Genomic DNA, 25,000 nt, shown 5'->3' on the forward strand with positions numbered 1-25,000 from the left:
CATTATGGTTTTAGAAATTTTGTGTATCAGCATACGTGGTGATAATGACATTCAGGGAATTCCGGTGGATAACGAAGAGATTAAACTTGGACTATTCGCAGATGATCTGACTGGCTTTGTAAGGAACAACCATTCTTTGACACAATTTTTAGATGTTGTAGAACGTTTCGGAAAATGTTCTGGACTTAAGTTGAACGAAGAAAAGACAGAGATGTTGTTACTAGGTAATTGTGCCCAAACTACAGCATTAAATTGTATCAAGTCCCAGAGCGATACTGTGTTTAAAAAATCCGTTAAGATACTTGGAGTGCATTTTACATACGATAAACGGTTAAAAAAAAAGCTGAATTTTGAGGAACTAATTAACGCTATGAAACAAAAGCTGTGAATTTGGAGATGGCGAGACCTCACCATCATTGGCAGAATCCAAATTAAAAAATTATTATAAAAAACGTTCACTGGCTATATACAGTTAAAAACTTTCGAGCTTTCGGCTGTCAGGCTACAGCCTTCAATGGAAAAAAAGGCTGTAGCCTGACAGCCGAAAGCTCGAAAGCTTTTAACTGTATATAGCCAGTGAACGTTTTTTATAATAATTTTTTAATATGTTTTACCCTGGCTACGGTTCTTAAAGAATCCAAATTGTCAAAGCGTTCATTATCCCAATTTTTCTCTATCGAGCCAGCTTGTTATGCTTTGACAAGGAATTTTTGAAGAATTCGAATAAGGTAATTTATGATTTTATCTGGAAAGGCAAAGATAAAGTTAAGCGTTCTGTGATTATAAATGATATCGAAAATGGGGGACTCAAAGCGCCGCATTTGGAAACTATAATTGAAACTCAGAAAATACTTTGTTGCAAGAAACTAGCAAATGATCAGGCAGCCAGTTGGAAAACTATTTTATTAAATTATTTACAGCCAGTTGGAGGTAAAATGATTTTATGTTGTAATTTTGACATTAAAAAACTGCCTATAAGGTTACCAACATTCTATGAAGAATGTTTGAATTGCTTTGCTAAGTGTTCAGCAGCAAATTATGATTCCATTCATATATCTCACACAGTCGAATCAGTTTCAAACATTGTTTTATGGAACAATAAATTAATTTGCATTGATGGAAAATCCTTTTATTTTAAAACGTTGCAAGAAAAAGGTATTTTTAGACTTGGGGACTTACTAGATGAAAATAATGATTTTATTATTAAGTTAAGAGAGCTTAATATCTCACCATGGGAAGCTTTTAGGCTTATGTCTGTGATCGACGCCATTCCTTTGGAATGGCGTGAAAAACCCAAATCGTCTGCTTGCGGTATTTGCAACGAACCATTTGTTATACAGGATCAGTGCAAACTGATTTTAAACAGCGAAATAGTTCAAATAAAGTCTGTTGTGTCCAAGACTATTAACAAAGAGCTTCGGAGTAGAGTAATCACTCCGCCGACTGCTCAGTTAAGGTTTAATCATCAATTTCCGAGTGACATCTTGGATTGGAAAAAAAAATATAGTCTGCCTTTTCGTGTCACTTCTTACACGAAATTACATGAATTTCAGTACAAAGTCCTGAATAAGTGTCTAACCACAAATGTATTTCTTTATAAGATTGGCATTTATCTATCTCCAGCATGTTCTTTTTGTGGAGATGCGGACGAGACCCTTGAGCACATTCTTGTATATTGTAACTATTCCGAGAGCTTCTGGACAGAAGTCATTAAATGGCTTGGTGATCAAGGTGTTAAGATTCAAAGGCTCTCACTTAAAGATATATTGTTTGGGATCTTCTCTTGCGAAGATGAATTATATGTAAACCATATCTTGTTGATAGCGAGACAATATCTGTACTCTTGTAGATGCAACAAGAAGTTACCCCGTATTAAGGTATTTATCGCAAAAATTAATATAGTATATCAACTTGAGACAATGATTGCCAAGTCAAACGTTGATCGACTCCCTGTTCACTACTCGAAGTGGGGCAAATATGTAAATATTCTATCAGTCTGATATTCTTGTACCTTGTGTATTGTTCTTAGTCTAATGCGATACTCTTGGGGCTTAGGAAAGCGGTGTATGTGTGTGTGTGCGTGTGTCATAAGTATAGTATTCATTAAATGAGACTTATGTGGTTTAGTGTAAGGTTCTCTGTGCAGTAGATGTAATTAATGTGAAAACAAATAAACAGTATTAAAATACAAAAAAAAAAATATATATATATCTATTAATAAATATTTATAACCTTTATTCCACATGCCCCCATTGTTTTTCTTTATAAGGAAGTGCGTCTAAAGATTTTACTTTGTCTAAAGAGTTTGTGTCTTTTGTTAAATTTTCGTGACAAACAGCATAATCTACATTGTACATTGTTTTGCATTGCAACAGCATCAGTTTTTCCAGTTGGTGGTTGATGAATCTTTAAAATCCTTCCAGTTTTTTGATCCCACTCAACTTGTTTTTCAAGTGGATTATAAGGACCAGTATAATTATGTCCAGAAAGAGTCCAACATGTTTTCGGTTTCGGTAATTTTCCATTATTTTTTTGTGATTATCAAAACCAGTACCATCCATGTCTTTGCGGTTGGTAGTATATATTTTCTTAATTTAGCCTTTATTTTTTTGTTAATAATCAATTTAATGTTTCTGCTCCAACTTTTTGAACAATGGTATTTAATTTTTGTAATCCATAGTTTATTGCTTTTGTTGTAATTTTGGATCAAGCATTGCTTTGGAAGTATAATTAATAAGGTTTTTTCTAAGCTAAGGAATTTTGTATTAATAAATCTGCTTCTGTTGATCTAACATCACTAAGAAAACCAGTACCTTCTACTGTTTTTCTATTTTTATAGTACCAACGATTATCTGATTTTAAAGAAATTGGAACTCTTACCCATTTTACTTCCTCTTTTTACCATTACGAATCTTTGGTCTTTTGGCAGTCAAAAATTGTTTACTTGCAATTCCAGTTTTTGTATGAGGCCCCCTTTACAATAGCACCAGCACCTGAGCTCAACCATTTATCAAAGTAACGAAAGTCAATCAAGGAGCGGACTGCTTCACTGATCACAACTTGCTAATGTCCAAATGCGTCTTCTCTGTAAAGCGGAAGATCAGTACAAGACCCCCGAAAAAGTTAGACATATGCTTAAATGATGACAAGAAAGCAAAGCTTGTACAGTTTATAGATGAGAAGATCTCTGTTTGTGACGCTGACTTTGTAGAGCTGAAAGACATTCTTCAAAATGCAGCGACCCATGTGTTTGGAAAAAAGAAAAGGATTCAGAATGACTGGTTTGATGATCAGGATGAAGAAATTCAAACTCTACTTCAAGATAAAACCTAGACAGGCACTCTTTAAGAACACGTATCAGGGAACTCAAGAATGCTTGGTTCCAAAAGAAAGCTAAAGAAGCAGAGCAATACTCCAAGCAGGGAATCCAAGAGAGTTCTATGCTACCTAATGAACACTGTCTATGGCCCTAGATCTAGAAGTTCTCATCCAGTGCGCTTGAAAGATGGTGTTCTTTTATCAGGTCCCAAGGAAATCAAGGACAAATGGGTTGAACACTTTAGTGACTTGCTAAATCTTCCCAGCGATGTTGACTTTACAGTTGTGGACGAATTAGACCAACTACCAATGACACAGTCCATGGATTGCCGTATTGAAGATCAGGAGCTGGACCAGGCTATCTCTAACACCAAGCTAGGGAAAAGCCCAGGCTCTGATGGCGTTCGTACATGGTGGCTGTCCTCTGAGAGAAAAGAAGAGAAACAGTGAACTCTGGAAGAGAACTGTAATATACCCGTTTTGCGGGTCTCGGTGTATATATATATATATCCAATATCACCAGATAAATACCTGTCAAAAACCTGTTTTGTTGTTGGGAGAATTTTTTCAGTAACCTGTACCACTTTTTCTGTTAAATCAGCTGGATCTAATTCGCCCCTAGCTTGTGAGAGCCCATTCAGTTCCCTTAAAAGCTTTGCTTTTAGATACAAACCTAAATTTTCTATTTCCACCTTCAACGCAAGTGCACCAAAACATTATTCTTGCACCGTGGATTTACCTGCAATAGAGAGCTGTTTGTGATCGAACTTGTTCACAATCTGCTGAAATAGTGAGTCCAGTGTGAATTCCTCAAGGACCTTTGCTAACTGTGATGTTAAAGTTATTGGTCTTAAATCATCAGTGATGGACTTTGGGGGAGAACGCTTGGGTACTGCGTGTACCAGGGATTCTTTCAGAAAATCAGGTTAGTGGCCCACTGTTAACGTTGAGTTGTAGAGATCGCAAACTACTGGAGATAGCTGGAAGGCAAACTCCTTCCACATCAGGTTGGGAACAGGATCTGGCCCAGCCGACTTTTTCAGCTTAAGGCAGTGCAGTGCGTTGTATGCAATCCTTGGTGTCACAAGGAACTCCTGGGGAACTGGGGACGAGCCTTATGTCCACATAAGCCTTATGTCAGCTGACTGAGACTGGGAGTGGGGTGAAGCTGGATGTCAGTCCGTGCAGAAAACCCTTGACACACCGACTCAACTGAGGGAAACATGTCGCCTAGCAACTGATGCCACCACTCACCAGATTCTTTTATGCCGCCCAACCCCTTCACCTCTTTTCACCAGCGTGTTATATTGGTTTCCTTAAGAGATGAAACTTTGCGCTGATAGTATCGTTGTTAACATACTTTGCACTCATGCTGCACTCAGTTCCGTAATTGCTTATACTTTGCAGAATCCTTACCAGAGGTGAAAAGTAGTTTCTGTCCCTCCAAGATCAGAGCCGTTAGCTTCTGATTGACCCACAGTTTGTTGCTAGAACATTTTTGTATTTTCTTCATGGGCAGAAAGCCATCCATTGTGCTAATCAGGATGTTTGCATGGTACAACCCCAGCGCACAGCCCCATTCAAAGCTGGTTATCCATCTTCCAAAAGCAATACTAGCACTCTCCCGCAGGTCACGCACGCCTCAGTATGGCCTTCTTTGCCGCCTTCAGGTTCATGGCAGGTGAGTTGTGTTTTGTGACCAGGACGGCATAATGGTCACTGCGACCAAAACTTTACTTGCAATCTGCATCACTCTCACCTTCGCTCTTGGTCTTGAACTCGTTGTCCTTGTCATGTCGTGGATCTCCACTTATCACAACATCTCAAACTGAAACAAACTCACGTGTGCATGATGGCTCGTGTCGCGAATTATCCGGTTTGTCAAAAACAATTTCAACACAAAATTGGTTCAAACAATCATTATTTGAATCAAACAATTACTCACCTGGTTCTCTTTGTTCGGTTAACCACTCTAGTATCTGCTGGTCCAGCTCAGGAAACTTCGGAGTGCATCGACCCATGGTTTTACACTTCGCCGACATCTTCAGTTCGCCATTGAATACTTCGTCCATACTTGCAAGAGATCTCCGAGTTGTTTTTCAACAGCTTCAGCTTCGACAACAACTTTAAGCTTGAAAGCCATATTGTATGATGAACAACTTGCTTTTGGCATGATGAACGTAATGCGATCTATTGACTATAATCGATTGACGGTGCATCTATGGGCATTCACGTTATAGGGTACGCTTGGATCACATTTGTATTCACGAACACGCTGGTTGGCTAATTGCTTACAATAAATGAAACACTTTTCTCTGTTTATAAAAGGTGTGATTTTATTGAACTTGAAATTAAACACAGTAACTTTCGACATCTTACCAAAGAGGAGCGCTTTCGTCTGTGGAAAATTCAGCAAAAACGTCTTAGAATACGAGAAACTTAGGTCTCGGTTTATACTGAGATTTTTCCAATTTTTTTTCAAAAGCTCTTGGCTGTCATCATATCTCTTAAGTTTAGGGTCTCAGCATATAGCTAAATAACTATGGTATGATTTATTGTTTCCAAATCCAAATAAATTTATTGGTGGGAAATATGGATTTAATCTTTCAAATTTTGAAATATCTTTTATAGCAAATGGAAAATTTAGACCTGAAAATTTTAAATCTGTTTTAAATTTCAGGTCTGCAATTTTCAGATTTTCTTATTTTTTGGGTAAAGAAATTGTAAAATACACCACTCATCTTTGTTTTGAACATTAATTACTGCTTTTTTGTCAGAAATTAATTTTTGAAGTGTAAAGAATTTATTTCCATGTCAACGTCTTATTTCATTTGTGTTTACTGTTAACTTCAAAATTTTAAAAACTAATCTACTTCTATAATTTTTTTTCCTTCAAAGTTTGATTTCGTTTGTATTAAATCTTCTACTATATTTTGAAATAATAATTCTTCATCAGTTAATTCATAATTTCTTTTTACTTAACTGTTACAAAAAAGAATCTCTGTTTTTTTCAAAACTTTCTGTTTCTGGATTATACTAATTTTTTTCAAATGGAATTTTTAATGAAATCATTTTATTTTATTTTTTTGTTCTTTGAGAAATTGAATAAAAGTTGGTTTAATATCGTCCAAAAAATTTACAACATTTATTCTATTTAAATTTCTTCAATCAAAATCACACTCTTTTGGATAACCTTTTAGTGCACTTTTTTCTGTTATTTCAATTTTATTCTCTTCTGATTCCGTTTCATTTTTAAATTTTTTTCACATTTTTTAAAATCTGAATTATTTGATTCTATTCCAGTAATTTTACGTATTTCTTCAAATAATTGATTATTTTCTCCTTAAACTGGATTTTCTTTAACTTTTAACAATCTTTTAGCATCACTATCAAATTGTGTTCTTTTTCAATTTCTTTAAGTTCCTCCAATTTTTTTATCTTTCTTCAATCTGGTTTTTTTCTTTAAGGATTTCTTTCTTTGTTCGCATTTTATTTTAGGATTGTTTTTCTCCCACCTCTACTTTGGCTTGTAAAATTCTCGGAGCCAATTTTCTTTTGCAAATTTTCTTTTTTTTTAAAGTATTTTATTTAATAAAAACAATACTTACAATAATTATTAACATACATACATACATACATACATACATACAGTACTACCTTGTACTAAACTAATACAATACTAACAATACTTACAATAATAACATTACTTACTAACAATGAATACTTATACTTATACTTATACTTATGCTTTTACATAATACCAACACCCCCCCCCCCCCCAAAAAAAAAAAAGAAAAAAAAAATTCCACAATACATATCTGATTCCATTAATAACAAACCCAAGCGCAGAGCCAGTTTTTAATAAACACACTTATAAACAATTTAGAATGTTCCCTAAGCAGAGGGCCCACTTATTAAATTTGACCATGCAATTGGTTTTAACACATATAAACTTTTCTGTTTCGTATTTAATTTTAGCCCTTTGTTTAAAGGCGGCTATGTTTGGTAATGTCTGATTTCTTCTGCAACCCCATATAAATGATTTAGCAATAAGCAACAAATAATTCAGTAAAGGGCATTTTGCATATAGTATTCTGATCATGACATCTTGCAAAGTTAGATGGAAGAATTCTTTTGTCATTAAACAGAAATAGTATTCAAAGTCTTTCCAAAAACGTTGTACATGACTACAATAAAAGACTTCTGGTTCCGATTTACAGAATGAACAATTATCATCTGAGATGTAACCTATCTTGCATAACTTTGTATTTGTAAATAGTATCGAATTAAGGACTTTGAATTGAAATGCTTTTATATAAGGTTCAAACGACACTTAATGAGGCAGCCGAAAGATCTTTTTCAAGTAATGTTGTTATAAATTAAAAGCTTGTCTCAGATGTTAGGAACTTTTTGGAAACTGGGCTTTTCTACTTTTGATTAATGCGTAGTAATCCTTAGACTTTTTTTGTAACACATCAAAGTCTATATTTCAATCGTCAAACATAGGGAAATTTCTTGCCGTCTGTTGTCTGGCAGTTAATTGAGATTAATTATTAATTATTTTTCTCACACGTTAGAAACACCTAATATTTTTGATAAAATGCTTTTTTTTTTCAATTCGCAAGTGATTAATATTCATTGACCACCTGTCTTCAAAGTTTCTGGCACAGGGAAAACTATAAAAAGTTTGTGTTATTTCTGAGCTCGTTTTATTTTTACAACGATTTTGCGGATGTATATTTTTTTGTGATTCTTATGATTTTGAATTTTATCAGGACCATTTTCACTTTTTGCATATCAATTAATTTGGCCTGTTTTTATTTTTTTGCATCATTTTTCATCATTTTTGTGTAACGTTTGAAATTTTTCTTTTACACAAATAAAGCTAAGTGCAATTTAAGATGACATTGAAAAAGGAACAGAAATAAATGCTAAGTAGCCTTGAAATAATTATGTACTACTGCTTTTCATTAGTTGAAACATTAGCAGAAATTTTTTAGCCAATCACTGATCGGAGTAAAGTCTCTCATGAGCCACTGGGCTCCCTATGGCAGGAGCTTATCCTGGTTTCCTTAGCTTGAAGCAACTGTTCTGGAGGGTATTGCTACTCCTCCCTGGACGGGCTGCTAGTCTGTCATCACGGGGCTACTTCGGGCAGTATGTCGCCAGTACTCAGTTATTCACCTGGGTGGAGAGAGACGAGATAGATTGAAGTTTCTTGTCAAAGGAAACAACACGATGACAGTGCAAAGTCTCCCTGGAAATAACGTTAGGTGTCACACCAGACCGGAAATGTCACACCAGGTGTCACGCAAACCGAAAATCAGGCAAGACAAACCCTATTGTTACAAGTGGGAACGTGTGTGGGTCCAAGTGACCTACCCTGTTCCTGGTGAGAAACATACTACATTGTACACATTTATTCTAGGTGACCTTGGAATGCTTGGCAACAGGTCGGATGAATGAGGACCACGTTTAGGAACACCAATAGGAAGCTGCATACCAGGGCCACGTTTAGATGAACCAATAAGGGGAAAGTTATGTTCGCCTAGACAACAAAAAGAACGACAGCAAGTAAATACATTAGTTACTTAAGGGGAAAAAAAAGGAAGAGGGATCGCCGACCTTGATATTTGGAATGAATCGTCCAGAAAAAGCTCAAAATGTGTCTTTAGGCAGTCCGTGGGCGTTTGCGCTGGCGATCGTGTGTTGTTTTTTTCTCGGACGAATAAGGATCACGCTTACAAAGATCTAGAGGAAGCTGTATACAGGGTCGCGTTTAGATGAACCAATAAGGAGTAATTTAAAATTGGGGCTAATGATGCTATTAAACTGTTCTTTTCACGGATTACTTTGCTCGACTGCCGAGTTACCGCTTTTTGGTGGGATGAGCAAGTACCAGGTTTCGAAAGACCAATAGAAAGCTGTATACAGGGCCGCGTTTAGATGAATCATTAAGTGAAAATTCATGTTCGCCGAGACCATACGAAAGAGTTCCAATGAGGAAGCAATTTAATGAGCGTTTCCACGACGAGTGGAGCTGTGGAGACACAGTCTAACCCCAAATCCTAACGAACAAAAAAGCCCCAACCCTTCTCCCAAATGGATTTTAAAAAACTATGTTTTTAAGTTTTCGCCTTTCTTCTCACACATGATGATGTTACTGCCGTACAGTAGTCAATAACACTTTCGTTTTCTAATGAGACGTAACTTGAATATCTAATAACTTGAACGCGGGACCGATACACTCCGAACAGCTCCAAGCAAATATGAGTAGGTCCCCTGTATGGAAAGCAACTGCCAAGAACAGAGTTGCTCTGAGCAGCTCCGAGCAAGTCTGAGTCGGCCCCTTCAAGGGGTGCAACTGGCAACACGGAGCACCCAAAGAGCAAAATTGTTCTAAGCCACTGAACCTTATAAATTAAAAGACCAATTTTGCTCTCTGGGTGCTCCGTGTTGCCAGTTGCACCCCTTGCAGGACTTGCTCGGAGCTGCTCAGAGTTGTTCAGAATTGCTCGGAGCAACTCTGTTATTGTCAGTTGCTTCCCCCACAGGGACCTATTCATATTTGCTCACACCTGCTTGGAGTTGCTCGGAGAGACTCTGTCGTTCGCAGTTGCTCCCCCTACTGGGACGTACTCATATTTGCTCGGAGCTGCTCGGAGTTGGTTGAAGTTGGTCGGAGCAAAAGCGGTACTCAAAATCCTACTCAAAAATCCTTCTCAAAATTTACTAACAGAACTGTTTACAAAGTGAAAACATCCAATCTGGAAAATATTGTAAAACCTGGACAAGGTGAAAAACATTTGTGTACTAGATTTCTAGTACACATTTCCAATTGTGGCGTCAATTGAGCATGTTCGGGCGTGTGGACATAGCTCATTGTGCAGTTTGTATAGGTGCAATCAATTGTGACGATCCTGTTCAGGTTATTAAATATTCTCATAGAAAACAGTAAGGACTCTTAGTATGTGCACAATCCCGTTCAAGTTATCGGTCACGTCTCATTAGAAAACAAAAGCGTCATTGCGTTTTTGACTGCTCTTTGGCAGTAACATCATGTGAGAAGAAAGGCAAAAACTAAAAAAAAACTATTTTTTTAAGCCCGTTTGGGTGAAGGGTTGGGGCTAGTTCGTTCGTTAGGATTTAGGGTTAGGGCTCAAGCTGTGGAGCTTGAGGCCTCCATGGCTCCACAGCTCCACCTGTTCTAGAACCACTCACTATATTGCCTTAGAACTCTTTTGTGTGGTCTAGGCGAGCGTGACTTTTCCCCTATTGGTTCATCTAAACACGGCCCTGTATACAGCTTCCCATTGGTCTTACTAAACGTGGTCGTTATTTATCCCACCAGTAAGCGGTAACTCAGCAGTCGAGCAAAGTAATCCGTGGAAAAAAACAGTTTAATAGCATCATTACCCCTAATTTTAAATTACTCCTTATTGGTTTATCTCAAAGCGGCCCTGTAAACAGCTTCCTATTGATCTTTAGAAACGTGGTTCTTATTCATCCGAGAACAACAACACACGATCCCCAGCGCAAACGCCCACGGACTGCCTAAACACACATTTTGAGTTGTTTTTTTTTTTGACAATTCATTCCAAACATCAAGGTCGGCGATCCCTCTCCTTTTTTATTTCCCTTTTTGTTGTCTAGGCAAATATGACTTTCCCATTATTAGTTCATCAAAACATGGCCCTGTATACAGATTCCTATTGGTCTTTCTAAACCTGGTCCTTATTCATCCGACCTGTTGCCAAGCGTTCCAAGACCACCTAGAATAAATGGGATACCTGGAGTTACATTTCCGGTCTGGTGTGACACCTGACGTCATTTCCTGGGCACAACTGGTCTTATGCCCATATATGTACTGACATTTCTGTACGCTTTCGGCTAGAACAAAATGGCGGACATTAATGAGTTTCCAGCTTCATTTGCATCAAATCCGCCATTTTTTTATGACGTCTCATTCCCATACAAACTATCTATTTTCAATATGCACATTTATGCAAATGATATGCAGCCGTATCATAAGCTACGTATACTACTCATGGCAGAGGTCTCGTAAGCCCAGCGAAGTTAAGAGGTGAGAAACCTCAGCTACCAGGGACCTGTAAACTCTCTATGTAAATGTCTTTGGTATATTGTTTTCAGGTTCAAGAAAGCAGCCGTTCGCATTTCCAAGATTATGAAAGACAGACCGCGCACACCATTAGAGACAACAGCAGACTGGATAGAATATGTACTGAGACATGGTGGAGCCCAGCATCTCAGAGCTCAAGTGTTTAACATCCATTGGTATCAATACTACTTAATTGACGTCATAGCTTTCCTTGTTTTTGTGGTTACCTTGGTTGTCATGGCGATATGGAAGACATGTAGATGCTTTTGTCACCTGTGCTGTAAAAGGAATGGGACGAAATCGAAGAATGAGTGAACTTGTCGTACAGAGAATTCTTTTTGCGCAACGTCTTTGACATGGACATCTTTTTTAGGCTAAGTTCACACTACACAAGAAGCATTTTCTATCGCTTGGAAATGAAAGCGTTGACCTGACATTTTGTTCACACGGAACCATACTATATTTTTGCCCTGTTCACATGGAACTTAAGCAACGGGACCTACAATCCTGGTCAAAACTGTTGGGACAATTCCCGCTTTCTCCCCTCCCCCATTACAATGTTGATGTTTCACGGTCTCCAAAATCAAGATCCGTTCATCGATCGCTCGCGTGTTTCAACATTGTCTGGGGGCAAGGGGGGTGCGAAAAAGGCAGTGAAAGAAGAACACGCGTTGCTCATATAACGATGGAAGCATGTACAGTAAATTCTCTACTTTTTGCCCAAAAAGTGTCGCAAAGTCTTTTGACCCGGATTGTAGGATTTTAACCTATATCAATGGTTTCACCATCTGTCCATGCGTAGAGAGCAATTTTTCAAGCTGAGTTTAATATTTGTTATCCTATTTTCAGTATCAAAGCAAGTCCAGCGCATATTATTGTAGAGCTTTTGGGCGTGCATTCACGATTTAACGCCCGCGTCGCCAGTGGAGGGTAGGTGCCCAGGAAGCCTGGGGGCTGAAACCGAAGTCACATCCCCATGGCGCTAGAACACCCGACTGGCCTGCCCAACCCGCAACCAAGCCACGAGCCCCCCGCGCCAGGCCCCCCTAAGGCACCCGTCACACTTGAGCCAGATAGCTCAGTGGAAACAAAAATAAAGAAAGAAAATACAAAAAAAAAGAACCCCAAAAAAAAAGAACAACACACAAAAAAAAAAGAATACAAAAAAAAAAAGAACAAAAAAAAAAGGAATACAAAAAAAAAGAACAACACACACACCAAAAAAAGAATACAAAAAAAAGGGGGGGATAGGGAGGGAACGCCGAGAACCACTAAACTCCTAATCCGACCCACAACGCCACGCCAACAGAGCAACAAACACGCTGCAAACACATTGGACAACAACGCATGCACTAAGCAGGAATACCACTGAACCATGTCAGCCCCAGGGCTCCCACAACCTAGAGAGTGCTGCAAACGCTACAAAAAACGCATAAAAACGCTAACAAACTGACCGGACCGGACTACTGACCGGACTAGCTCCCGGTCGTGAACCATGTAACTATAACAAACGCTACAGAACGCACCAAAATGCTGAACAACGCTACCAGACGGCCAAGACACTAACAACCGCCTGCAAAACACTACTGACCAGACTAGCTCCTAGTCGTTAACTATGTTAAATTTCATTTAAATCCGGAAACTATGGCCGGAGTAGGAGCCGGAGTACCCAGCCCCATGTAGGATAGACTGCAAAAAGGATGATAGCTGCTGCCGGGTAAGAGGACGACCATCACAAAACAAGAACAGGGGCCCTGGAGCAGACCCACGCAGAGACGAGTAAGTGCCCAACGCTGTTATGGGGCACACAGAGCCCGAGCCACGCCCCAAGTAGATATCACAACCCACACGGAAGGGGTCTATCTTGGAACACTTGATACGGACTTTGAAACAAGAGGGATTTACCAAGGAGTCCGCTTGCAGGTCGCTAACAGTCATATAGGTGTGAGGATCAAATGCCGAGTTGACCGTGAATTCGCCCGCACGCAAAAACCCAAAAACTGCCAAGCAGCACGCAGCCCACAACATCACATGGTCTCTAGTAGACAGGTCCAAAGAGCACTGAATGACCTTCAGATGATCAATTGTGATAGGTAGGCGCCTGGGTGACACTGGACCTTGAACTCGCTTAATGCCCCTTAGCAGACGCTGCAAACGAAGACAGTTGACTAGCGGATCGGGAAGGCCATGGTCAATGTGAAGGGAGCGCACTGCTGATAGATAGACCTTGATGGAGGAATGGTTCAGGTTGTCAGCCAGGAAGGAAGCAAAGCGCATGAGAGTCTCCTCAGTGGCTGGGGGATCGAGCCATCCTGGTTTGCACGACCATCCTGGTGGCAAAAGTCTGTAAATCGACATTGGGCGGATCAGTACACTCGTCGGGTGGAAGGGGCAAGACCTTGGGTAAGTAAGAACGGACACTTCTGAGTCAAGGCATCTGGAGCGCTGCCAGAAGGGAGGCAGGAATAGGAGACGGGGTTGGGTCGGCCTGTGGCTCCAGGCGTCTGAACCGCTGAAATTGGAATCGAGAGAGTGCATCAGCAACTGGATTAGCTTTGCCTCGAACAGATAAAGCTGTAAATGAGAAGGAATGATGGATGGCCAGCATAGTCAAATAACGCAGCAACACCATTAGGTTTTTGTCCCGCGAGGTGCCAGACTTAAGTACAGCCACCACAGACTCATTGTCACAAAAGAACTCGACCCGCCGAGATACCCACTGACGGCCCCAGAGATAGGCTGCCACCACGATTGGGAAGAGCTCCTTGTACGCTATAGATGAGGAACTTTGTGCAGCTGACCAGGCACCAGCAAACCAGTGGGATTTAAAAATAGCTCCATAGCCCAAAGAGCCAGCTGCATCCGATGAGACCTGGAAGTCCGGGAGAGGTGCCCATGTGGGCATGCAGAAAAAACTGAGGCCATCCCAAGTTTAGAACAGTTCCCGCCACCAGGTTAAATCCCGCCGAAATTCCTGGTTAAGCCTAATGGGGTGATCACGGCGAAAGGCACAAAGCAAGTCGATCATCCGGCGAAGGAATGTCCTACCCTGTGGGGCGACCTTGCAGGCGTGATGGAGATGGCCAATCAGGGATTCCAGCTCGCGACGTTTACAAAAACGTTTTGCCGACCACTCATCTAACAGTGAAACAATCCTTGTCAGTCGGAAGGCGAGCCTGAAGGTTCTTGGAGTCAAGTTCAATCCCAAGGATTGTAAGACGAGTCGCAGGCCCCTCCAACTTATCTGGATGAAGGGGAAGGCCAAGTTTTGTACACAGACGAACGCAGGTTTGAAGGTTGTTGTGGCACACAGGGGACGCCGGTGAGCCCAAAGTGAGCAAATCGTCCAAGTAATGACAGAGAAATGTAACCTCATAATTGTGAACCAGGATCCATTCAACCAGGTCTGCAATGGCGGTGAAAATAAATGGTGCTGAACGCAGCCCAAAAGGGAGCACCAAATCCACAAAATATTGCCCACGCCACTTCATGCCAAGAAGGGGGCGATCGTCCGGTTGGATAGCCACATTCCGATATACACTGGCCACGTCGAACTTGGCCATTAATGTTCCTCGACCCAGAGACATTATGCCATCAATGAAAGCATCCACCGACACATATTGAATGGTAAACGGGGCTTAGGGATGCCGTCATTGACACTTTGCCCCTCTGGGGATGATAGGTCTAAAATGAGACGCCACTTCCCAGGCTGATTATTTTTGGGGATCACCCCGAAACGACTTATGTGCAATGACGGAAGCAGAGGCACTGGAAAAGGACCTGCCACCCTGCCAGAAGAGACTTCAGCTTGCAAGTAGGAGTCAATCACTGATGGGTGCTCAGCAGAGCTACGCATGTTTGAAGATGCCGATTTGAGGGACACCAAGGATGGGTCAAAGCCTATCCGAAATCCATCCCGTATCCCAGAAGTCACAAATGCCACAGCTGACTTGTTGGGATGGTGGCATAATTCGGCTTGAAATTGATCCAACTGTAATGGTGTGACCTGAGACACCGGAGATAACGGGGCAAAAGAGACAACTGCAACGCTGGGCTTAACTGGAACAGAAACGGGAACTGAGACTGGAACTGAAACTGGAACAGGACAAAACAACTTTGCCAGCTGAGGCAATCCATTCGGCTGGCTAGGCAAGGCAATCACATCACTAAAACTATGTACAAACACAACACTGGGCGTACCTCGCCCCTCAGTACTGTCCCCTTCTCCCTCCAGGGGAGGGGGAGCGGGAACAGGAACGAAATCCAGCTGAGCGGGGAAAGGGGCAGTTAGCCTTGGTATGCTCTCCCTCGCAATTGCTGCAGTTGTGGCGGAACTTGCACCTCCCAAATGGCCACCGGCATTTCCCTTCATTCCAGGAATGGCAGAATGGTGTGCGTCGGTGGGAGTCTGGGCTGTCTGAGGAAGACTGAGGAAACCCGGAAAGGGAAGACAGCCTTGGTTGCAGTGAGGACGAAGCTGGCAAACGCAAATGAAAACTATACAGATCCAAATTCATTTTGGACCAATCCGTAAGGCCCGAGGCAGCAGCATCCCTTCTGAAGGCCAGATCGTATTCAAGCCAAGCCAGACCTGGATATTGGCGGGCTGTTTGAATAATGAGCAGCTTATATCTGGTCAAGTCTAACCAGCGCAGGGGGTGAGAGGCACACAGGACCAGCTGGAAAATCGTGAAGGCCTCAGTCCAAGTAAGAATATCCTTGATTTCAACCTGCCTGCGTTTTACGTTGGACACCAGGAGAGGAAGGTCTGTGGTTCCTGATCCCCAGCTCGGAGATTGACTGTAAGTAGATCCGCCAACTCCACGAACTGGCCCTCGATGATCTTCTTGGCCAATTTCGCCGGGACTGGTGCATGACCAGGACCAACAATGAAAGCCTTCTCAGACACAGGCACTGATCCAGAGTTACCAAAACTTGGCAGGCTGCCGGATACACTGGGACTCGCGATTGGAGAGGTGATGGGGGCAACGAAGCGGGCCGAGCTTGAGTCAGTGATGGCCGACACAGGAGAAAAGGTAGGAATGAAGGCAGGCAAAGTAAACGTACCTGATGACGCCCCAAAAGCCATAGATGAGACATTGACGTCACAAGAAACAGCAGTCGATCCGGAGGAGCTAGATGGAGTGACGCCAACAGAAGTGCCAGGGACGGAGGGGGGTAATGGCGAGGGGGCGCTCCCTTGAATTGAAGAGATGATAGTCGGAAGGGTGCTTCCAAGTGCGCGAACAACAGCCTCGGCGATCGAATCGACGGCCAAAGGCGCCACAGGGCCAGAGGGAGCCGTAGAAACCACCATCGGCGCGGGGGACAAGAGAGGTATGTCCTCTGAACGAAGTCCAGCGGACAAGCTATTGTTGGTTGAACGAGGTGGGTTCGGCATGATGTATGATCGAACACCAACCAGCGACGAGCGAGTTAGAGGCGACCACGAAAAACAAGTGAAAAACAAACCAACAAACACGACAGAGAGCGAGAAAAAACCACGGGCGATGAAGGAGGACACTATGGTCCAGGGACGAAAGAGTGATGAGTGAATGAAAGACAAACCAACAAACACGACAGCCGCTGAAGAAAAACCCCGGTCGATGACTGACGAAATCCTTTAGATTTTATTCCGTTGTTGACCACAACTGGGAACCGCTACACTAAGCCCGCCAAAATAAACGCCACGCTAACGTATCGGAGCACACAAAGGTCCAAGGCATGAAAGAGCGATGAGTGAGTAAAGACAAACCAACAAACACGACAGAGGGCGGGGAAACCACGGTCGATGACAGAAGAAATCCTTGTGTTTTTTTTGTTGTTGTTGTTTTATCCTTTGTTGACCACAACTGGGAACCGCTACACTAAGCCCGCCAAAGAAACGCCACGCTATCTGAGCGACGAGCCGACTATCGGAACAGGTACAAGAGAAGGTAAGACGAACCACAACACGGCGGTGAAGACGAGATGGAGATGATCGAAGATCGAAGAACTTCTATTTCAACCTGGACAGCGACCGAGATAGCCAACGAAGCGAGAAGAAGAACGCCGAGAACCACTAAACTCCTAATCCGACTCACAACGCCACGCCAACAGAGCAACAAACACGCTGCAAGCACATTGGACAACAACGCATGCACTAAGCAGGAATACCGCTGAACCATGTCAGCCCCAGGGCTCCCACAACCTAAAGAGTGCTGCAAACGCTACAAAAAACGCATAAAAACGCTAACAAACGCCTGCAAGGCGCTACTGACCGGACTAGCTCCCGGTCGTGAACCATGTAACTATAACAAACGCTACAGAACGCACCAAAACGCTGAACAACGCTACCAGACGGCCAAGACACTAACAACCGCCTGCAAAACACTACTGACCAGACTAGCTCCTAGTCGTTACCTATGTTAAATTTCATTTAACTATATTTAGCCGTAAGTCACGCCTGACTCTGACCAGGTTGGAGTTTTTCTCTGTCCTTGTGTGGGCCCATTTCCATCAGCAGGGCTAACGCCCACATGGTTCATATGGGTAGAAAACTAGCACTTCACGTTACACTCTAATAGTTAAGTCTCCCGATCAATGCTTCTGGGATTTGCTGTCAAGGAACCTCAGATAACCCTCTACCACTCCTCCCCACCAATAAACAACACTTGATTTCCTCACTCCATGAAATAGGCTAAGTAATAAGCATGTGAGTGCGGCAAATGCGCCGAAACTGGCAGAAAACCACTCGTGTCCTACATGTGAAATTATTTCAGTCCCCCATCAGACATATCATACTAAGTCATTCGTTCATTGTCGGACGTGACTTACGGATAAATTGTGAATGCACGTCCAAAAGCTCTACAATGATACGGGCTGGACTTGTTTTCATACTGGAACTAGGATAACAAATATGTGCTGACAAATTTACCCCGGGGTATCACATTTTTAGTGGTTACAACCAAAGGATAAACATACCGAGGGTGCGTTTTTTCGGCGAAATCCAAAAACGGATCAGAAATCCAAAGTATCCACACTCGAGGAGGACACTTCGGATTAAATCTATATCCGGATTTTTGAGATTCATCACTTCAGCGTTTTTCTGGGAGAGGATTTGAAAAAAGTATTTTTAACAAGCGCTTTTCCATGCAAAAATCATAAACAACAGCTACCGTTCGCGACAGTTTAGCCCAAATGTTTTTCTCGCGCCATTTTTACAGTACCATCGAAGACATGAAAAGGTCGAAAATTGTTCGTTTTCCTGCAAATTTCACACCAAAAATTACACCTAAAGTTTCTTGACAACAATAATATGGTTAGTGCCTTTCCTACAGCTAAAAAGGCATGTTTTTTTGTCATTTCTTTTTATGGATCGCCAAGGTATTTTTTTTTTCTGGTGTCATTTTCATTTAAGAATTTCTCCAAAACAAACTTAACTTTCTACTGGGTAGCCAGTATGGCAATCCCAGTCGGAAAATGGGTAATATTTCTCTGTTATTTTTTAATTTTTTATTTTTACTGGGTTGCCAGTATGGCAATCCTAGTCGGAAAATGAGTAATATTTCTTTGTTGTCGCGAATGGCGTTTTAGTGCATCTTTAAACAAAATATACCCTTATGGAGCTCAAGAATGGAAAGTCAATTGGATAAACAAGACAGGCGATGAAAAATGAATATCTGGAGTCTTAAAAGCGACAAGTAATGGACTTCGACAGCAATTTTTCGCCCGTCGCTGGAGCCGAAATCAAAGTGAGCAGTGAGTTAGTAATAGACCTTATTTATAAATGGAGGTCAATTTATGATTCTTTTGTCCAAGTGCAAATTAGCCTACCAAGCCTCGATACCATGCAGTGAATTGAAAAGAATTCTTGCTCTAAAACGAGGCTTGTTAGTCTTTGTAGGCTAATTTGCACTTGAACAAAAAAATTATAAATGTAACCGCCATTTATGAATAAGAGCTATGGTCAAGTGAACTTTGTTTCTAACATTTTACTAACTTGGTATTATATACAACACTAAGATCAAATGGCAAATTTCTTATGGATTTAACAAACATTGAAGGAATCGAAAGCCTTGAATGCATCACAGTATTCACTGAAGTCGCATCTAAGGGCCTCTTTACACGAACCCGGGTTGAATCACCGCGGCGGCGGCGGGTAGTCAAGTCGGGTCAGCCCCCCCTTGCCGGATAACCCTTCTCGAGACTCGGGTGACCCGGCTAGATGGTTTGAAATTTCTTCAATTTCTTTATGTAAACGCTGGCCTATCTGATCCGGGATCGTTTGAACGCCACTCTTTTTGCGGTTCAGCATTCTTGCCCATGCGCACCCCGTAGCAAAATAGCGGAGGCGAATGGGCATGAAGAGCGTGTGGAAAATGTTTGGATAATTATGTCCAAAAGTTTGTAAGCGTTGGTTTGTAAGCTCTGTTAAAATCGAAGTGCACGGGGGGTGGCCTGGAGCTGTTTCTGTTGGGGCATGATGATGAGCATTAAAAGCCCATGCAGCTGCACACAAGCAAATAACATTGGTAAAATGGCTGATAACGTTACCACGAATTGATGATTCTGATGATTGCATGTTTGTCCGCCATTTTCCTCACTGACAAGTAGTTACCAGCCCTTTCAACCGAGCGAAAAAGGAACTGACCCAGGTCAGCCGAGATCGACCCAAGCCTCACCCAGCCCGGGCTCGTGTAAAGCGGCCCTTTTATTAAGTTTTGTACTCAACTCTAAATCTGCAAAGGTAAAAAAAAAGATCGGAAATGAGACAGTGAAGAATTATTTGAATGACAGCTTGTTGTCTCTTTTGTGCTTAATTATTTATGGTCAAGATTCTTTCGAGAAGGGTTTTATTTGAACTGTCAGAAATTTATTTAATTGCATATGCTTTGTGACACGGATTGTGTGTCTTGTTTGCACGCACGCAATTGAAATAGGAAGGGTTTTTTGGCCTGTCATAGCAAATATGCTGTTTGTTTCAATATTTTTTTTCGCTGGAAACGGTTTTTGTGAGATTGTGAGATTGTGAATTTATCATGTTCTTTCATTTTCGAGCTTAACAAATTTGCATACGTGTGTTGAAATGTGATACGGGAGGATTTTTGTGGTAGTGCACTGTAAGCAGCGCGTAATAAACAGGTCTTTGGAAGCGTGTTTGAGTTTCAACAAAATGAGCCCCAAAATCAGCAAAAAATTGTGACACTGATGAATAATAAAGTAGCTGCTATTTCCAAAACGATGCAATTACCTGGTCATAAATAACCTCGTCTTTGAGAGTAATTTTTTGACTTTGCAGGAACAATGGTCAACCTCAAGAACAAAAACCCGGTATCTTGCCATCATTTGACACAGATGCTTTACTGTTTCGCGAGTAAACACGCCGGGGTAACTTGATCACGGCGCCCGCTGAATTCGATGTCACTTTCGATTTTGCGATTTACTTGTGCAGGCAAAAGTACAATAACAAAATTCAACTTAGCAAAAATCTCCCAAAATGTTTTTTGCTGATGGCAACTTTTTATATTCGTGGTTCAAAATTAATGTTGTTTTCATGTAGTAAAATTTTGTTGCTGTGGCAAAATATTTTATTCTCGATCGACCTTCCTGAAAACGTCCCTCTGTTCTTCCTAAAAACTGTGTATCAATATTTATTTACTTTTGCATCAATATTTGTTTTGCATAAAGCAAGCTAACAAAATCTGTACCTTAATTAGTTTGCATTTTTGAGCGCTAAAATAGAATTTTCGGTCCTATGCTTCTGTTACAAAGTGGTATATTTTATAGGTCACCCATCCAGATCTTTTGTGTTAAAAGGCTGTCAGACGCTTAAAGTGCACACTTAAAGTGCCTATCACCTCAACATACTTTTTCACTTTGTTTATTCTCCGAAATCGTCCCAAATTCATCGTGTTGTTTTTAGAACCTTTTGATTGAAATTTCACCTTTTTATTGACTTTCAAAGACGGGAAAAGTGATCATACTCCATAACCGAGCAATGATGGAGAATGGGTTCGATACCGGGTTGACGTCACAAATTAATTTGCATTGAGATAGTTCTTTGAAAACAGCGATGGAAATTAAGGGTGCGTTCGATTGACCGCATTCCGGAATAGGAATACATGGAATATATGTTTAAAATCCTTCGTTTTTACGGAAATTTACATTAAAATTGTCAAACTTCTGCTAAAATGCTATTTTAAGCATATTTTTATTATCCTTGCTGCTTCTAAACGCGCCAAACATACCGTTTTCATCATCACTCTCTGTATTCTTATTCCGGAATAGGGTCAATCGAACGCGCCCTAATTTGTGACGCCAACCCGGTATCGAACCCATTCCCCTTCATTGCTCGGTTATTAATCACGGTTTGACCACATTTCCCGTTTTTCAAAACCAACGGAAGAGCGAAATTTCAATCTAAATGTTCTAAAAGCAACAGGATGTATTTGGGATGATTTCTGAGAATAAATAGTGGAAAAGTGTGTTGAGGTGATAAGCACTTTAAACTTGTGGTGAAAAGAAGTTGAGAGGGAACTTGAAAATGATCAACATGTCAGCCTAGAAGCCAATGTTTCTCGATTCCCTTTTATTTTCTTCAGTCTCTTTGCTAGTAACAACATGACTTCTGAAGGAACTATTTGCCTAGGACTTCTACCATGGCACTATAATGATATACAATACCAAAACAATATCGATCGTGTACTATTAGAGTTACATATTCCGCAAAAGACAACTTGAATCTCCTGGAAGACAAAATGCAGCTCAGTTGACAATATGAAGTAATACGCTGTGTTACTGCACAATCAAACGTACTCAATGCGTACCTATTTTTTCTAAAGATGACAGGAATTTTTTCTTTCTGACAAATGATTAGCGGTAGCCTGGATTTTAACCTCAGAAAAAGATCTGTTTCGTCGTATGAACGTGTGAGCCAAAGGACCTCCGCTGGCACGACTTCTGGGTGACCCCTTAAATGGTCTTAATGACCTCCGACTTGAAAAAATTGCCTGGAACGCTGCAATTCATTACCACCCAACTCGGTCCCTTCTGCTTTTGAGTAACACGTACCACAGGCAATCCAGTGTACGCTCATGGAGCGTCTAGTTTGTGACTATGATGTGAGGCTAGAATTAAAGGCACACTGTCATGAGTTGCGCTAGCGTCTTGCGAAAACTTGAAAAGTGTTGGGTTAAGTTTTTCAAGTTGAATCGTCAAATTCAAAATGTCGTTCACTGGAGAGGGCCATGGTGGACTAAGGAGAAACTCCGGGAGAAAAAAGAAGGCTTTAACGGATCGCAAAGAATATCTGAAGGAGTGGAATAACACTCACAAGTGTATTTATCTGAAGCAAAGAAATTTTCACGCCTGGCTGCAAGCTAAATTCGATGCTGGCTACGAAGCGTGCAGCGACAGTGATTTCGCTTAGTACTGGATGCACTTTCGCAGTTACAAAAGTTTATTGATCCGGAAAAAGTCTTCCTGACAGATAAATATTAAATTCTGAGCGCTATGTTTGACATAAAATTCATTAACTGCGAATATACGTGACTCACGGGTGAATCCATAATGGCGGCTAGAATTTTCCGTGAGCGCGAGAACAAACAAACTCGAGCATGCGCAGCTCATGACAGTGCCCCTTTAACCACAACTAAATTGTTAGCATAGGCTTTTTTTCATTTGGTGGATGCTAAAGAAGCTGTTTTTAAATAGTGGATAAACACCTCAAAGTTGTTCGCCGCCATGTATTCCTTTCTGAAAACAATACGAGTCCTTTCAACTGGCCGAGACATATATTTGAAGAGAACTTTGATTCCTCTATCAAATACGAAAGCAATTCTCTCTCGAGCTTCCTCTACGCGGACTAGATCAGCTTCTGGACTTTCAAATCTTTGATCAGCTCTGTTGACAATATGAAGTTAAGCGCTGTGTTGCTGCACTACCAAACGTACGTATGAACGTGTGAGCCAAAGGGCCTCAGCTGGCACGACTTCTGGGTGACCCCTTACATGGTCTTAATGACCCCCGACTTGAAAAAATTGCCTGGAACGCTGCAGTTCAATTCAGTCCATTCTGTTTTTAGTAATACGTACCACAGGACACCCAGTATACGCTCATGGAGCGTCTAGTTTCCGGTAAATATGCGAATCTCGCCCCAGGTCAAGCCCATCTCTTTAAGTTCCGTCTCGGCTGTCCTACGCCACGTTGTTTTGGGCCGTCCGGGCTTACGCTTACCAACAGGGGTCCACTGTAACGCTGTTTTGGGGATCCATCCCGGTTCCATCCTAAGAACGTGACCAAGCCATCTAAGTCGGCGGTGTTTGACCTCTAGCAAGATGTTTTTGCAACCGGTTTTCTGGTAGAGGACTTCGTTTGACACCTTTTGGGGCCAGAAGATGCGGCATATCTTCCGAAGACATCCATTATGGAAGGCACTGATCTTGTCCATGTCCGATTTCACAACACGCCAGCACTCCGACTCATAGAGTAGGACAGATTTAATATTGCTGTTGTATAGTCTCAGCTTGGTCTTAAGGCTGCACTCCTTGGATTTCCAAATGGGTTGGAGTCGTGCAAAGACCCCTCGCGCCTTGCCTAGCCTCGACTGGATATCCTTCCTTGCTCCATTATCCTTGCTGATTAAACTGCCCAGATAAGTGAAGTCCTCCACAGGATCCAGCACTTTTTCTTTTGACAGTTATGGGTGTAGGGTTGACTGAGTTGATTGACATGACTTTGGTCTTCATTGTATTGATGTTTAGTCCGGTTTGGCTGGAGAACTTATCTAGTCGATCCGTCTTCACCTGAAGATGGTCACTCCTGGAGGACAAAAGTGCCAGGTCATCAGCAAAGTCTAAATCCTCAAGGTGGGAGAAAAGCGTCCACTGGATACCTCTTGCCTTGTCTGATGTGGTTTGTCGCATTACCCAGTCGATGGTAATTAGAAAGAGCATAGGGGAAAGGATGCAGCCTTGACGTACTCCAGATTTGACTGGGAATGGTTCAGATGTTTTGCTACCGATGATGACGCTGCACTCGAAGTTCCTATAGAAAAGATTGATCAGCGTAATGATCTTGTCCGGGATCCCGTATGACTCTAAGATCTTCCATAGAGTCTCCCTGTGTACACTGTCAAAAGCTTTTCTAAAGTGTACAAAGTTAATGTGCAGGGGGGCGTTCCATTCCAGGCACTGCTCAATGATGTTCCTCAGTGCAAAGATCTGGTCGATGCATCCTTTACCCTTGCGAAAGCCGGCTTGTTCCTGCCTGAGCCTGCTGTCGATGGCTGAATCAAACCGCTGAAGGAGAACACTACAGAATATCTTACTTGGCGTAGAATAAAGAAGGGTTATACCACGCCAATTGTCACAATTTTGCAGGTTGCCTTTCTTAGGTATTTTAACTATGAGACCATTTGTCCAGTCACATGGGATGGTGTTGGTGTCCCATATATAGCTGAAGAGGTCTACTAACACGGTTGTAGAGATATCAAGGTCAGCTTGTAACATTTCAGCATGGATGGAGTCAGGTCCGGGCGCCCTGCCATTCTTTGTAGCTTTGATTGCTTTTCTGACCTCTGAA

The 25,000-nt window shown here is 41.7% G+C and overlaps 1 protein-coding gene across 1 annotated transcript in view; it reads left to right on the forward strand.

Annotated features, from left to right (window-relative positions):
* Nucleotides 1–25,000, forward strand: part of LOC138005691 (uncharacterized) — a 54,090-nt gene that overhangs the window by 12,766 nt on the left and 16,324 nt on the right. The window contains exons 5-8 of the mRNA XM_068851881.1: nt 11,470–11,748; nt 12,287–12,367; nt 16,380–16,615; nt 24,181–24,355. Coding sequence (XP_068707982.1) covers nt 11,470–11,748; nt 12,287–12,367; nt 16,380–16,615; nt 24,181–24,355 — 771 coding nt within the window. The remainder of the gene's footprint in view (nt 1–11,469; nt 11,749–12,286; nt 12,368–16,379; nt 16,616–24,180; nt 24,356–25,000) is intronic.

The sequence above is a fragment of the Montipora foliosa genome, chromosome 6 (genome assembly GCF_036669935.1).
Source record: "Montipora foliosa isolate CH-2021 chromosome 6, ASM3666993v2, whole genome shotgun sequence".
In the NCBI taxonomy this organism is placed as follows: domain Eukaryota; kingdom Metazoa; phylum Cnidaria; class Anthozoa; order Scleractinia; family Acroporidae; genus Montipora; species Montipora foliosa.